At 40.3% G+C, this 15,591-nt stretch overlaps 1 protein-coding gene across 10 annotated transcripts in view; it reads right to left on the bottom strand.

The window, feature by feature from the left end:
* Positions 1–15,591, bottom strand: part of LOC134336797 (spermatogenesis-associated protein 22) — a 113,107-nt gene that overhangs the window by 28,631 nt on the left and 68,885 nt on the right. For 9 of the 10 annotated variants that reach the window (XM_063031262.1, XM_063031264.1, XM_063031263.1 and 6 more), the window contains 2 exons: positions 10,434–10,526; positions 153–450 (listed from right to left, as the gene is read on the bottom strand). In XM_063031262.1, coding sequence (XP_062887332.1) covers positions 153–450; positions 10,434–10,526 — 391 coding nt within the window. The remainder of the gene's footprint in view (positions 1–152; positions 451–10,433; positions 10,527–15,591) is intronic. The other variant, XM_063031267.1, reaches the window with a different exon arrangement.

Here is a 15,591-nt window from a genome sequence, read left to right as displayed (position 1 = left end):
AAAAATTACTAGAAGTTTCAATAAAAAATAAATAGTGCAAAAGAATATAACCTAATTTTTAATTTGTATTCTGATCAAGCAGAACAAAATATCTAAACTACATATTCAATATAGACAAAAATCACTTTAAGCAAAATTTATGAGGAACGTACCTGATCCACACCGTCATCGGGATCATTTATAAAGTGATTTTTAGTACACTCATTTTGTTGACCACAATATCTATAACTTGCTGTATTCTGAGGCAAATTCTTGAACTTCTGATGTATTTGTTGATAAGATTTTGTCTGTGCTTTGTAAGGATCAGATGAGACATGTGATCTGAAAGTATCTGCCATTTTCATTTGTGAATAATTAGTGCCAGTAGTAGATGCAAATTCCTTTATGTCATTTATTGCAGGCTTAGGATTTTCTTTCCAAGTGTTTCCCAGCTGTTGTTTAACACCCGTGCTAAAATTAGAACATAATATAAAAATTAAATATGTAATTTGCAATAAAATGTGGTCAACTTTGAATGAAACCATGCTTTTTAGAAAATTTCAGTAAAATCTCAATACAATCATTGTGTGTTCTTGCAGATAAAAATCAATGGGACTTTGCTTTACTGTACACAGAATACTAAACAAACAAACAGTGGAACCATTGACCAGCTGAAAGATTACATAATGCAACCAAACAGCCAAAAATAAAGCAGAAGCAAAACAGGCAAAGCTCAAGCATTAGGTCCACAGTGTGCTTAAGTGACAAATAAAATAAGCCTAGTCTGATAAGGAAATGTGAAAATATCTAAATCTCCCTCAAGTATCATACTCCCAGCACTATGATAAAAACAGTAAATATGTACACACGAGATTCCACAGATGCTGGAAATCCAGACCAACAGACAAAAAATGCTGAAGGAACTCTTTTTCTCCTTCCTGGGCATAACTTCCTTGCATCACCATGTCCTATGCTACTCCTTCAAGTGCAACAGAGTAACTTACATCAACAGAATCTTCCAATGTTGGATATGACCACACCAAACAACTGGATTACAAATTCTGTACGTTTTCAAACTTGGCACAGTGTAGCTTATACTAACTCAACCGTGTGAGGTCCTAAAATCTGAGGGGAAATTTGACTGACTTGATCACTTGTTTCTAAACAGCACATTTACCTCAAGGGGTGCATCCTTAGCTGACATGTATGCACAATCACATTGCAAAATGATTATTGCACCAAAGAGAAATACATTGTGGAATAATTAATCATGGAAAACAGAATGACAGTTAAGCATTCCACTTTTCCGGGAAAATTCCATGAGGTTAGTATTCAAATTATACAAAGTTTTAACACCTGTTGTTGGTCAAGGGGGCATAGTGACATATACGTAGCCAAAGTTACCTGGCAAGCAGGAAAACTGTCCACAAAATATTTTTGTATTCTGAATAAACTATACACACTTTCTTGTTTCCTTTTTACACAACAAATTGTTTGCAAACATTTAGTTTTCTGCTTTACATGCCTTTAAGCAAATTTCATAAGAAATGTTCAGAAGTATCATAAGATCTTGTTGGAAATCTTTTATATGTATATATAAAAAAACACTGGCCAGCTTTTAGCTGTACTTTTTGTCCAATCTGCCAACTATTCTTTCTGAAGAACAAGGTCTTTGAGAAGAGATCAAATAGAATGGTACCCCAAATAAAGCATATCATTTAAGTGAGGAGGCGAGAAGTAGGGATTGTTCTCCTTATGGCAGATAAAGTTAAGGGAGCATTTAACAAAAATTATCACAATTATGATAAATAAGTAGTTCTGTTTTCAAAGGATTTGTAAACAGAGGGCATGATGTTGCAATAATTAACAAAAGAAGTGTATGAGGCTAGTTTTGATTTACAAAGTGAAGTGACACATTTACAGATGGACAAAAGCAAAAGCCAATTCAACAGTCACTTTTAAGGGAATTGGATATGCTTGAAGAAAGAAAGACGTAAAACTTGAGACTAAATGAATAGGTTATTTAAAGAGGCAGCACTGCCTTAATGGGCTGAATGGCTTCTTTGTGTTGTAGGAGTCCACAATTTCTCTGTTACATAAATATAAAGCTTGCTGACTGGAATTGGTAATTAATTTTAGTTCACAGTTTAGCTATATTAAAGCAATGTGTAATGTTTACTGCATTTACAGCCCTCTCCAGCTGAGTTGATACGAGATATTATAATTAAACTGAGGGTTTGGGGTTAACTGCTTAGGGCAACAATATTGAAAGAGGCAACCAAATAATTTGAGCACAAATTCAAAATTAAGTTGTGAACAGCAACCCAGGAAATAAATCCTTCTGCGGTCAATGAATTGCCATTGAGCATTTTAATAATCATACTAAGCATCATAGAACAGGAATGGAATAGAACACTGGTATGGAAGTTGTCCTGTCCAAGACCGGAAGAAGCTGCAGACGATCATGAACATGGCGCAGCATATCACACAAACCAATCTTCTGTCCATGGACTCACTTTACACCGCACGCTGTCGGAGCAGTGCTGCCAGGATAATCAAGGCACGACCCACCCAGCCAACGCACTTTTCGTCCCTCTTCCCTCCGGGAGAAGACTCAGGAGCTTGAAGACTCGTACAGCCAGATTTGGGAACAGCTTCTTTCCAACTGTGATAAGACTGCTGAACAGATCCTGACCCGGACCTGGGCCGTACCCTCCAAATATCCGGACCTGCCTCTCGGTTTTTTTGCACTACCTTACTTCCCATTTTTCTATTTTCTATTTATGAATTATAATTTAAATTTTTAATATTTACTAATTTTAAATATTTTAAATATTTTAAATATTTAATATTTGTAATCCAGGGAGTGTGAAGCGCAGAATCAAATATTGCTGTGATGATTGTACATTCTAGCACCAATTGTTTGGCGACAATAAAGTATAAAGTACACTTCAAACAGATTTTCTTTATTTTATTCTCCCTTTTTATGGCTGCAGATACTTATGAAAATGGAAAATGAACAGTACCAACAAAGACAATGTAGCTGTAATTAAGCCATTATTCACCTTATGTTAGTATATGGGAAGAAGCCATCCAGCCCTTCTACACTTTCCTCTTCAATCAGATAATGACTAGACTGTAACTTACCTCCATTTAACCAACTTGGTTCTGTATCTATTAATAACTTTGATGAACAAAAACTAACCCTAGTTTTGCAATTTGAATTGCCTTAGTCTTAAGATAATACAGTGAATACAACTGGATATGTACAGTATCTTACTGCGTTCAGCATGTAAAACAGCCCTATTTTCCTCGAGACTTTGTCTTTCAAAGACCGTGATCATTCTGGGGTAAAGTTCTACATGTACTTGGCAAATAACAATTATTTTATGCATTAACACAAGAAATTCTGCAAATCATAAACACAAAAGATTCTGCAGATGTTGGAAATCCAGAGCAACACACTCAAAATGCTGGAGGAACTGAGCAGGTCAGATAGCATCTATGGAAATGAATAAACAGTTGAAGCTTTGGGCCAAGATCTTTCATCAGGACTGAAAAGGTAGGGGGAAGAAACCAGAATAAGAAGGTGGGGGAGGGGAAGAAATAGAAGCATGATGTAGATTGCCGGACTGCTTTGTCGAGCACCTTTGCTCCATCCGCAAAAAGCAGATTTCCCGATGGCTGACCATTTTAATTCACATTCCAATATGTCACTCCATGGCCTCCTCTACTGCCACGATGAGGCCACTCTCAGGTTGGAGAAGCAATACCTTATATTCTGTCTGGGTATCCTCCAATCTGATGGCACGAACATTGATTTCTCCAACTTCTCCCTTGTTTCTTCTTCTATTCCCCACTCTGACTCCCTCCTTACCTTTTCTCCTCACCTCCTCCTTCCCTTTCTTTCACAGTCCACTCTCCTCTCCCTGATTCTCTCTTTTCCAGCACTTCATGTTTTCCACTTGGTCCCCTCCCATCTTCTTCATCCTCAGTGCTCCACCCATTAGGTTTCACCAATCACCTTCAAGCTTGTACTCCTTCCTCTCCCCAACCTTCTTATTCTAGCTTCTTCCCCCTTCCTTTCCAATCTTGATTAAGGGTTTCGGCCCGAAACATTGACTGTTGATTAATTTCCATAGATTCTGTAGATGCTGGAAATCCAGAGTAAGTATCCAATCTGCATGACTATCAGGTGGCTCTCTCTTGGAGCCAAATCTGATCCAGATACCAACAAAGCAGAAAGTGCTGAAAGAATTTAGGCAGCATCTATGGAGAGATAAAGAGTCAATATGTTAGGTAATTGATCTTCTTCACCAAGCTTCCCCCCAATAGTTTTGTTTTAGTTTCAGATTTCCAATGTTTTCAGTTCTCTCAATTAGATATTCTTACACCACTGAAATTGCACACAGTCAAATTTCCAAAGAAGGCAACAGGTAACCAAGTACAATGGGGTATCCAGATATTTTTCTTGTCATCTGTCTAGGGATGCAAAAATTAACACAATGTCACTACTAGCTACTCAGTTAAAACAAACTAACCAATAAGAATGAATTAGGTTGCATTTACACAAAAGCTTTGTGATCTCAATTTGTCTTAAGTACCTCAAGCACAAGTAAATCACTTTAAAATACCATCACAGTCGAAAAGTAGGAAAATAACTATAGATCGAAACCAGACTATTTGAGAACTCATTGGTTTAGTATCACAAGAGTACAGATATATTGGGATTGGCCTTGGAAAATCTAATTAAGACAGAAAAACTGAATTTTTAAAAATCATATAGAAATATATATGTGTTACAGCAACATTCATGCTTATTTTATCATATGCAAACTTCTATCTCAGATTTCAAATGAAATTCACCATCTACACAGTAAACTTAACCACTTCAGACGAGTTTCAGCATAGGATCTTATAAATGATGGAACAACACCTTGGCTACATGAAGCCTCAGAACACTGCTTCATGTCAGAAAGATCTCTGAAGCCTGAGAAGTCTCATTCCTGTCGAACGATGTTCAATGTGGATAATGATTTTTTAAAAGTAAATTATATTAACAGGTGTCAGCTACACTCTATAATTAACTTACAGGTTTCCCCCGCCATCCGAAGGTAGAGCGTTCCAATGAAACGGTTCGTAAGCCAGAATGTCATAAAGCGAAGAAGTAATTACCATTAATTTATATGGGAAAAATTTGTGAGCGTTCGCAGACCCAGAAATAACCTACCAAATCATGCCAAATAACACATAAAACCTAACATAACAGTAACATATAGTAAAAGCAGGAATGATATGATGAATACACAGCCTATGTAAAGTAGAAATACTTTTTCACAATCATTGCCTGCACTGTTCTCCGTAGCAAAAATCTCACGCAAGCGCCGTAGGCAGAAACACAGCACAAGCACTCTCCAGTAACCTTTAAGCTATGAAGCTGCCAAATCATCCCAAATAACACGTAAAAATACACAGCCTATATAAAGTAGAAATAATGTATGTACAGTGTAGTATCACTTACGGGAATCGGGAAGACAGCGCTGAGCACACTGATGATGGTGTGTTAGGCTGAGTTGTCGAAGGTTGGGGTGGTGCAGTGGCCCCCACCCTCCGGGCAGTGAACCGATACCGATCCACGAAACATGCAGGGGTACAGCCGTAGCCGGAACGCACTCAGCACATCTTTAAGAAAGGAGCCAAAATAAACAAACTAATTAATTAGGTGCCGCCCAGCGCATATATGTCGGCCCAGATCAGAGGCGACAATCGCCTCTGATCTGGGCCGACATTTACATGCCGGGCAGCATCTAATTAATTAGGTTGTTTATTTCAGCTTTTTTGCTTAAAGATGTGCTGAGTGCCTCCCGGCTACCGCTGCATTCTTCGCGGATCGGCATTTGTCCGCGGCCCAGGGGTTGGGACCACTGGGGTGGAACACTGGGGTGTCATCTCATCATCGATCAGGGCAGGCAGGTCATCTTCTGTGGCGAAGGTCGAGGTTCATCATCTGCTGTGGCTGATGTGAAACGCTTGCTTGACTGCTTAGCCTCACACATTTTTAGATCATACAGTTCTTTGTAAGCACTCAAACCATCTTGCAAGTATGCCCTAAACTGACATACCCTTTCAAAATTAAAGTCGTACTTTATCATTGCAGCGAAAATCTCATACAGTTGCTTCACGTTCAGTTCCTGGATGACTTCACTTTCGGTCCGTTCGCTATTGCATTCGGTTTCAATTGTTATTCTTTCCTCTTCCAATTGCATCAGCTCTTCATCTATCAGTTCTTGGTCATGGGATGCCAAAATCTCTTCAACATCATCTTCATCAACTTCCACAAGCCAAACTCACGTTGTCCTTACTTGGTTCACCACGATTGAAACGCTTAATTATGTCTAGTTTTACGCTAAGTGCAACACCCTTACGAGCTCTTTTAGGCTTTTCCGATAGCTTAGAACTCATCTTGCTAACGGATACTCACAGGCATGTGTTTGAGCAATGCTGGCGAGAATGCCATTCCGAATCCAGGGGAGAGTGGCTGCTCGGGGCACGCGCTGCTTTTTTCGCGCGCTGCCTTTTTTCGTAACAGTGAAAGCACCTTCTGTTAGCGAAAACAGGTAACTAATGTTGGTCTTTCGTAACAGTGAGGTTTCGTAAAGCGAACGTTCGAAAAGCAGGGGACACCTGTACTTCCAACTGGTTTTATTGCTTTGCCCTGTGGTGTTGGATCCACTTGAAAATTGCTTGTGCTCCTGCCTTTGTTGTTGATGAGGTATTTGCTGTTGAAACTGACTACAAGAGACCATTTTGTGTGATTACCACCTTACTTATGATATTCTCTTATCAACTGAGTTAATCCCCCATTATTAATTAATAAATAACAAACAAGAGAAAATATACAGATACTGGAAATCCAAGCAACACACACAAAATACTGGAGCAATTCAGCAGGCCAGGCAACATCAATAGAAAAGCATAAACAGTTGACATTTCGGGCCGAGAGTGATGAAGGATCTTGGCCCGAAACGTTGACTGTTTACTCTTCTCCACAGAGACTATCTGGTGTGCTGAGTTCCTCCAGCATTTTGTGTGTGTTGCATTAATTAATAAATCATATGATTGGCAACTTGCTGTCTTCCGTAACCACCTTTGCACAGGAAAACTGAAGTACTTTCATGTGAAGTTATTATCAAAAATCATCCAATTCATGTTTTCCAAAGCACCAATATACCTCAAGTTTCAATAATTATTATAGGTTTTCATGCCTCATGGCACCATCCTAATCCAACATATCAGGTAATGAAGTTTTTTTATATATCAATATTACGAGGTAATCTAAATTCTAATTAGAACAGAAAATATAAAACTCTGTCGTAATGCCAAGAAAAAGCATGTTCACCACCTGTTGTAAAAAAAACTATTTGTTCCACTCTTTTACTATCACATAATGTTACATTTTTCATTTCAATTTGCACTTATATAGAACATCAGTGACGACACTTGTTATATACTAACGGGTACATAATGACCTTTATGAAGGACGAACAACCTGCTATTCTGGTCAGCAATGTCCAATGCTTTAAATGCCTTACAATCTCTTAATGTTGCAAGCAATTTTAACATCAGTTTGCTAATGATATTAAGATGAATGCAAGTGTGTCTAAAGCAGAATGCAGAAGATTCTCAGGAAGCTATAGGCAGATTAAATAAATGGGCAAGACATCTGTGGAAGATGTGAGGTCATAAAATAAATAGAAACAGTATTTTTTAAACTGCAAGATGGTGTCCAGATGTTGGAATCTGAGCAAAATAAAAGTTGCATCTGGACCCACCACTAGTGATATCTGCCCTTTCCTCCCCTTTCCGTTTTCTGCAGGAGTCTCCATGACACCCTAGTCTCTTCATCATTCCCTGGTTTACTCATCCCTACCCATCCTGTCTTCTCCTATCATTTCAGATCTCCCCCTCCCCCTCCCGCTTTCAAATCTCTTACTATCTCTTCTTTCAGTTAGTCCTGACAAAGGGTCTCGGCCCGAAACGTCGACTGTACCTCTTCCTAGAGATGCTGCCTGGCCTGCTGCGTTCACCAGCAACCGCTACGTGTGTTGCCTGAATTTCCAGCATCTGCAGATTTCCTCCTGTTTGCGCTCCTCACCCTCTGGTACTTTCCCCTGAAATTGTAGGAGGTCAACATTTACTCACCTCCTCCCTCACTACCACCCAGGGATCCAAATGGTCCTTCCAAGTGAGACACAGAAATTCATGTGTACTTGTTTCAATCTTGTCTATAACATCCAGTGTTTTCATTGTGGCCTCCTCTACATCGGAGAGGCCAGTCATATTCTGCTGGCCACCTACTCTTTCTCTGCAAAGTGACTATTTTGTTTCTGGATGCATGTCACTTCCCTCTCTGCTCGCAGACTGATGTCTATCCTTGGCCTTCTCCATTTCCATAGTGAGGGCAAACACACAACTAGACGAACAAAACCTCACATTCTACTTGGGTAACCGAATGGTACGAACATTTGGTTTTCCACTTTCAAGAACACACACTCTCAGCTCTCCTTTTCCACTTAGATTCTCTCTTACCCATTTACATCTGTTCATCACCCTCACTTTTCAATCCGAGTTTCTTCTTCCCTGCCCTACCCTTCCTATTCCCTCCCCCACTTGGTTCCATCTGCCCATCTTTCCACCCCTATCTGGTTCCAATTATCACCTTCCAGCTTCTGTCTCCACCTTCTTCTCTTGTCCCTCCCAACTGGCTCCATGTGCCCATTGCTTTTTGTTTGATCCTTATCTGATTCCACCTCTTACCCACCAGCCAGTCCATTATCCCACACCTCATCCAGTCCTACCTAGTATCTATGAGACTGTTTCTCTCCTCCCTCTTGGCTCTCTATACTGGTTATCTTCTCTCCACAATCTCAGTCCTGGTGTAGGGTCACCTTGAGTCAGCAGATGCTGCTTCACCTGCCAAGTTTCTCCAGCAATTTATTTTTTGCACTAAAAGCTACCATGCAGACAGAGCAGGCATCTTTAGAGGTAAAGACACGCTGGTCTTTATTGCAAGAGGGTAGGGGTATGTCTTGCTGCATTTAAAAAGAACCCTGGTAAAAATGCAACTCAAATACTGTCAGGTCTCTGTACCTCATGGAGAATATACTAGTAAAACAATGTGATCAATTATGTTTCCCTATGTAGAACTGCAGGTCACAGTGTCAAAGTAAAGAGCCAATTTTTCTTGATGGAATTGAGAGAAATTTCTTCATCGAGGATCGCCCACACAAAATGCTAGAGGCACTTAGCAAATCAGACTGCATCAAAGGAAAGGAATAAACGGTTGATGTTTTAGGCCGAGACTCTTCGTTAGGCGGGAACGGGGGCAGAAGCCAAAATAACAAGGTGGAGAAGAGAAAGTACAAGCTGGCAGGTGATAGGTTAGACGAGGTGAGGGGGAGGTGGGATTAAGAAAGAAGCTGGGAAGGGATAAGTGGATGAGGTATACGGCTGAAAAAAGAATTACTAGGAGAGGACGATAGACCATGGAAGAAAGAGGTGGATGAGTTACACCAGAGTGATTTGATGGGCAGGCGAGGAGAAGAAAAGGGATGAGAGGGCAACCAGGATGAAGAATGTGAAAAGAGAAAGAGGGGGTGGAGAGAAAATAAGGGAAATTAGAGAAATCGATGTTCATACCAGCAGGTCAGAGGCCACCCAGACGAAATATGAGGTGCTGCAAGGGAAAGATGTGTTTTAAGATGTAGAATTCTGTTGGAGAGGACAGAAGTTACAGAGAGTGATTTGTTGGATATGGAGGTTCATTGAGTGGCAAGTAAGGTTAAGGGGAACTAACTGTAATTGTGGGAGGATAGGGTGAGAACACGTGCAGGAAATGGAGAAGATGTGGATGAGGGCAGTATCAGCTGTTTACTGATTCTATGGAATTCAGTGTCTGAGAGGGCTGCAAAGTCTCAGTCACTGAGTATATTTAATGGTATATAGTAAGTGCAGAATAGTGGTATTGATGTAAAATATTTGCAATGATCTTACTGAATGTCAGACAGGCACAGTAAGTTGAGTAGGCTGAATATAATGATAACATGATTATCATTTCAATAAGGCAAATTAAAATCAACACTGCCCAAGCCTTAGTTTCAAATGAACCTTTGATTTTGAACCTTATTAAAATTCCTAAGAGGAAAAACATGTTGTCATCAGCTCCTTGGAGGAGAAAGTCTAAAATCAGTGCCAAAACACCTGACTCTAAAGATAATTGTCAATAACCAACAGAAGATAGTGGAGTCCATTTCCAGCATTTGGACTATTTTCTGATCACTCTCTTCAAAGGGCCAGAATGATCTTTTATCTCTATAAATAGGGTGTTCAACACCAAATTTTCTACCCGCATCTGATACAGTCAACTTAATACAGTGAAAACTTAATTCACTTACTTCCAGCTGCTTTGCCCTACAGCATTAGATCCATAGGAAAACTTCCTGTATGCCTGAGCTTGTTCACGTTGTGGCACGTGTTGCTGAGGTTGGCTAAAAGGAGTATTTTAAGTAATTAACACTTAGTTTGTTAGGATATAAAAATACAGAAGAGAATAAAGTCTTTAAATAGTTCATTTTATTTCCCACTATCAGTGAAATGTATCAAAAGCTGAAACAGAGGACACATGAAATAAATCTGAAAAAATAATCGTCAGTTTCAGTAGGTCAGATTGTGATTGGCTCACTGCCATTCAGCACACCTTTGATTTATGTCTGCATGCTTTAGCTCTGGAGTCAGAGATATTCTGGATGTCAGATACCAGTTTATCTAACCTCCTGTGCCATTGGAATAACCACCAAGCCCAGAATGTATTCATTATGCCAACAATGACTTGTGGTGAAAGTAGTACTTTAATCATTTGAGAGTAGCTATCAAGCTTTATTCAAATGGTAGGCACAGCAAAACATTTTTGGAGGGGATGATGAAGGCAGGGGTTGGAGTTAGGGTCGGGGAAGGATAGAACTTTGACGGAGGGGACAGTGAAGACATGGCAATTTTAGCTCATTTTGTTCTTGGTTTTAGAACATAGAACATAGAATAGTACAGCACAGTATATGCCCTTCGGCCCACAATGTTGTGCCGACCCTCAAACCCTGCCTCCCATATAAGCCCCCACAAATTCCTCCATATACCTGTCTAGTAGTCTCTTAAATTTCACTAGTGTATCTGCCTCCACCACTGACTCAGGCAGGTATTCCATGCACCAACCACTCTCTGAGTTTTTAAAAAAAAAAGCACCTTCCTCTAATATCCCCCTTGAACTTCCCACCCCTTACCTTAAAGCCATGTCCTCTTGTATTGAGCAGTGGTGCCCTGGGGAAGAGGCACTGGCTATCCACTCTATCTATTCCTCTTATTATCTTGTACACCTCTATCATGTCTCCTCTCATTCTCCTCCTCTCCAAAGAGTAAAGCCTTAGCTCCCTTAATCTCTGATCATAATGCATACTCTCTAAACCAGGCAGCATCCTGGTAAATCTCCTCTGTACCCTTTGCAATGTTTCCACATCCTTCCTATAGTGAGGTGACCAGAACTGGACACAGTACTCCAAGTGTGGCCTAACCAGAGTTTTATAGCGCTGCATCATTACATCGCAACTCTTAAACTCTATCCCTCGACTTATGAAAGCTAATACCCCATAAGCTTTCTTAACTACCCTATCCACCTGTGAGGCAACTTTCAGGGATCTGTGGACATGTACCCCCAGATCCCTCTGCTTTTCCATACTACCATGTATCCTGCTATTTACTTTGTACTCTGCCTTGGAATTTGTCCTTCCAAAGTGTAACACCTCACACTTCTCCGGGTTGAACTCCATCTGCCACTTCTCAGCCCACTTCTGCGTCCTATCAATGTCTCTCTGCAATCTTTGACAATCCTCTACACTATCTACAACACCACCAACCTTTACGTCGTCTGCAAATTTGCCAACCCACCCTTCTACCCCTACATCCAGGTCGTTAATAAAAATCACGAAAAGTAGAGGTCCCAGAACAGATCCTTGTGGGACACCACTAGTCACAATCCTCCAATCTGAATGTACTCCCTCCACCACCACCCTCTGCCTTCTGCAGGCAAGCCAATTCTGAATCCACCTGGCCAAACTTCCCCGGATCCCATGCCTTCTGACTTTCTGAATAACCCTACCGTGTGGAAAATTTACTATATTATTGCTTTTAACTACCGTAAGTTTTTAGCTTCATCTCCACCATATCTGTTCACAGGATGTGACATTCCTTTCCAGGAAATCATAGATGTCCTCCTTCTTCAAAAAAGAAGATCCTACCATCAAACACACTCTTCACAGCACCCCCCCCCCCACCTACACTCCCCACTTCCCACAGGGATCATTCCCTCTGTGATTCCCTTATCCTTGGCCATTCATCCCTCCCCACCAATCTCCCTCCTGGCACTTATCCCTTCAAGCAAAAGAAAAACTACACCTGCCCATTTACCTCCTCTCTCACCTCCATTCAGGGCCCCAAATAGTCCTTCCAGGTTAGACAACACTTCACCTGCAGAGCTGTTAGGATTGCCTACTGTATCCAGTGCTCCCAATGCAGCCTTCTCTACAGTGATGTGACTCCATGTAGAATGGATGTCTATTTTGTTGAGCACATTCAGCCCATCCACAAAAAACAGGAATTCCCAGTGGCCAACCATTTTAATTCCAATTCCCATCCTGTCATTTTGGTCCATGACCTCTTTTACTGCCACAACGAGGACATTCTCAGTTTGGAGGAGAAATACCTCATATTCCATCTAACCAACTTACCGTAACTTTCACCCTCTTCTTCAATTACCCACTCCTACCACTCAACCCAACTCTTCTCCTCGCCTACCTATGAACCCTCCCTCCCACCATGCCACAGAGCCCGTCCTTCTTCTCTTTTTCCGATGGTCCACTCTCCTCTCCCATCAGATTCCTTCTTCTGTAGCCCTTTATCTTTTCTACCTATCATCTCTCCACTTCTTATTTCATCCCCTTCCCTACCTACCTGGCTTCACCTATCACCTGATAGCGGGTCAGGTCGCCTGGGCAAGGGTGTATTATGTTGAAAGACTCGAAACACCTGACCACCCCAGGTAACATCACTGATGATGTGCCCTAACTTAGCATCATGCAGATGTTTCTGTAAGAATAGCTTGTATTTATTTCCTCCACCCAACCCCTACCTTCCCATTCTGGCTTCTTTCCCCTTCCTTTACATTCATGATGAAGGGTCTCAGCCTGAAACGTTGACTGTTTATTCATTTCTATAGATATCCCAGGTTCAACTACCTCAGATCTACTTTCTAGCTTCCTCTGAGTTACACTAAAGCACACCCCACTTCCTCATCTGCATTTTGAAGATTTTCTTCCACTTCTAGGCTAACTATGCACAACTAAGGCTACGTCCACACTATGCCGGATAATTTTGAAAACGCCGGTTTCGAGTAAAAACAACAGGCGTCCACACTAAGCGTTTTTCAAAATATCTCTGTCCACATTAGAGGGATACTTGGGCGAATCTCCTCCTACTGGGCACGCGCAGGACACACAGAAAACAAGCGAAGAGGAAACGGTATATTTGGTGCGCGTTTGTCCAGTTACAGAGTAGAAAAACTTAAAAGGAATTGCTCTTGGCTCTCACGCAGGAGGACTTAAAACTAAAAAAAAAACAAATACTGGAGCGTATGGAGGCAACCGACAGGGAGTTCACGGACAGTATGACCCGCTGACGACGAACATTGAAAAACTGACTAACTCTGTTGCATTAATAAGGCACCTTGTTAAATGTATAAAGCATGTCTGCATCAGTGTTATCTTGTATTTCCATACAATGTTACATTAGGCTGTTACACATCTATTGTCAGAGAAGTACTTGCATAAATAGGTAAACCACCTTGGTTCTTGGTTCTTGATCCTCCAAAATATTCCGCATGAAATTTAAACTGGAGGTTGGCGGAGGGTGTTTTCTGTCCTTACCTTCATACAAGCGAGGACAGAAAACGGGGCAAAGTGAGTATACTTATTTATTCAGTAAGTTTATGGGTCAAAGTATTTGGTGAGTACATTTCTAACTCTTCTAGCTTCAGTCTCGTTGCCGTCTGTTCTGAAATTGTTAGGTTCTGCGAAGTATAGAATCAAATATCGCTGTGATGATTGTACGCTCTAGTATCAATTGTTTGGCAACAATAAAGTAGCAATAATAGGAAGAAGAAGAAGAAAACAATGAAATGCCGCGCTGCCACTATCTGTTCCAACACGTCATGACAGCGGTTTTAAAAAGCTCCGGTTACCCCGTATACACTGCAACGGATATTAGGCGTTTTCAGATTTATTCACTCTGGAGACCGTTTCTGAAAATCTCCGTTTTTGGGAGATGAAAACGCCGTTTTAGTGTGGACAGAGGGTCAAAACGAGGCGAAAAAGCTTCATTTTCAAAATTATCCGGCGTAGTGTGGACGCAGTGTAATTTGGCAGAAATGGCATCAGAAATTCTTATGCTTTTCTAGATAGTTCCATATGTGAGCACAGCTTACATACAGAGCACCTGAATCAATCTAATATTGAATAAGAACAGGTTAGCATCTGATTTTTGATTAAATTCCTTTGCATCACACACAACTAAGTTGTATTACAGGAAGTAATTTCTAGGTTGTCAGCTTTCGAAAGACTACCTTAGATAAACTATAAAAAAGTGTGATGATTACTTTGCACAAAGCATTACCTAGTTAAAATAAGCAAGTTGAATTGCTTTTGCATTTGCTTCCTTTCACATTGTTGTTGGAAAATTCACTTCTGTATTCATTGGATGAAAGGACACTGCACAAACTTACTATACTTGACCACTCAACCCCAAATTGGATCATAGTGTCATTCTATTATTTAAAAAAGAGAAAGATACTTCTGGAAAATGCAGACAAAATGTAGTACATACTGCCAGAGAACTAAACTGGTAAAAGTACAGAACTTTTTAGTGGCAGATTAATTAATACAGGATTAAATAAAAGCTCTGATGAATTATGACAATTGATTTACTATCCAGAACTTTCCATTTCAAATATCCAGTGTATATACATTTTCTCAAATTCCACTAAGCTATTGCAAAGATAGCCTTTGGGGTTTCACAATTTTTGTCACTTGACTAACTCCAGGACAAAGTATTTGTATGTTTTCTCCAATAGCATATTTATATAACCCCTGATTGTTATTTTGTCTTATCAGCTAATTGCAGCCAGGCCAAAGGCCTCAAAGACAGGCACGCTCCTGCAAAATTTTGAAGACTATTAACAACAAAAGTCACTTGGCTGGATTTATTCTACAGAATTCTATACCACAAGTAACCCTCAAAATAAGTGTCAGGAAGACTATTGTATATGAGTCTAAAAACAATGTGTGGCAATTTACATAATTAAGTCAGGTTTGGGAAAATTGGGTCTACACCTAAAATCTTCCTTTTTTGCATTTTTTTTTGTACTTCAGTACTTTTCTGCATTACCCCATTCTGTATTTTTACAAAAGAATGTTTCCTCTCTGCGACAATAACTGAAACCCCCCAGAATAAGGA

This window comes from Mobula hypostoma, chromosome 23 (assembly GCF_963921235.1).
Source record: "Mobula hypostoma chromosome 23, sMobHyp1.1, whole genome shotgun sequence".
NCBI lineage: Eukaryota > Metazoa > Chordata > Chondrichthyes > Myliobatiformes > Myliobatidae > Mobula > Mobula hypostoma.
Note: the sequence above shows the minus strand (reverse complement) of the source record. Positions and strands in the feature narration are given on the sequence as shown.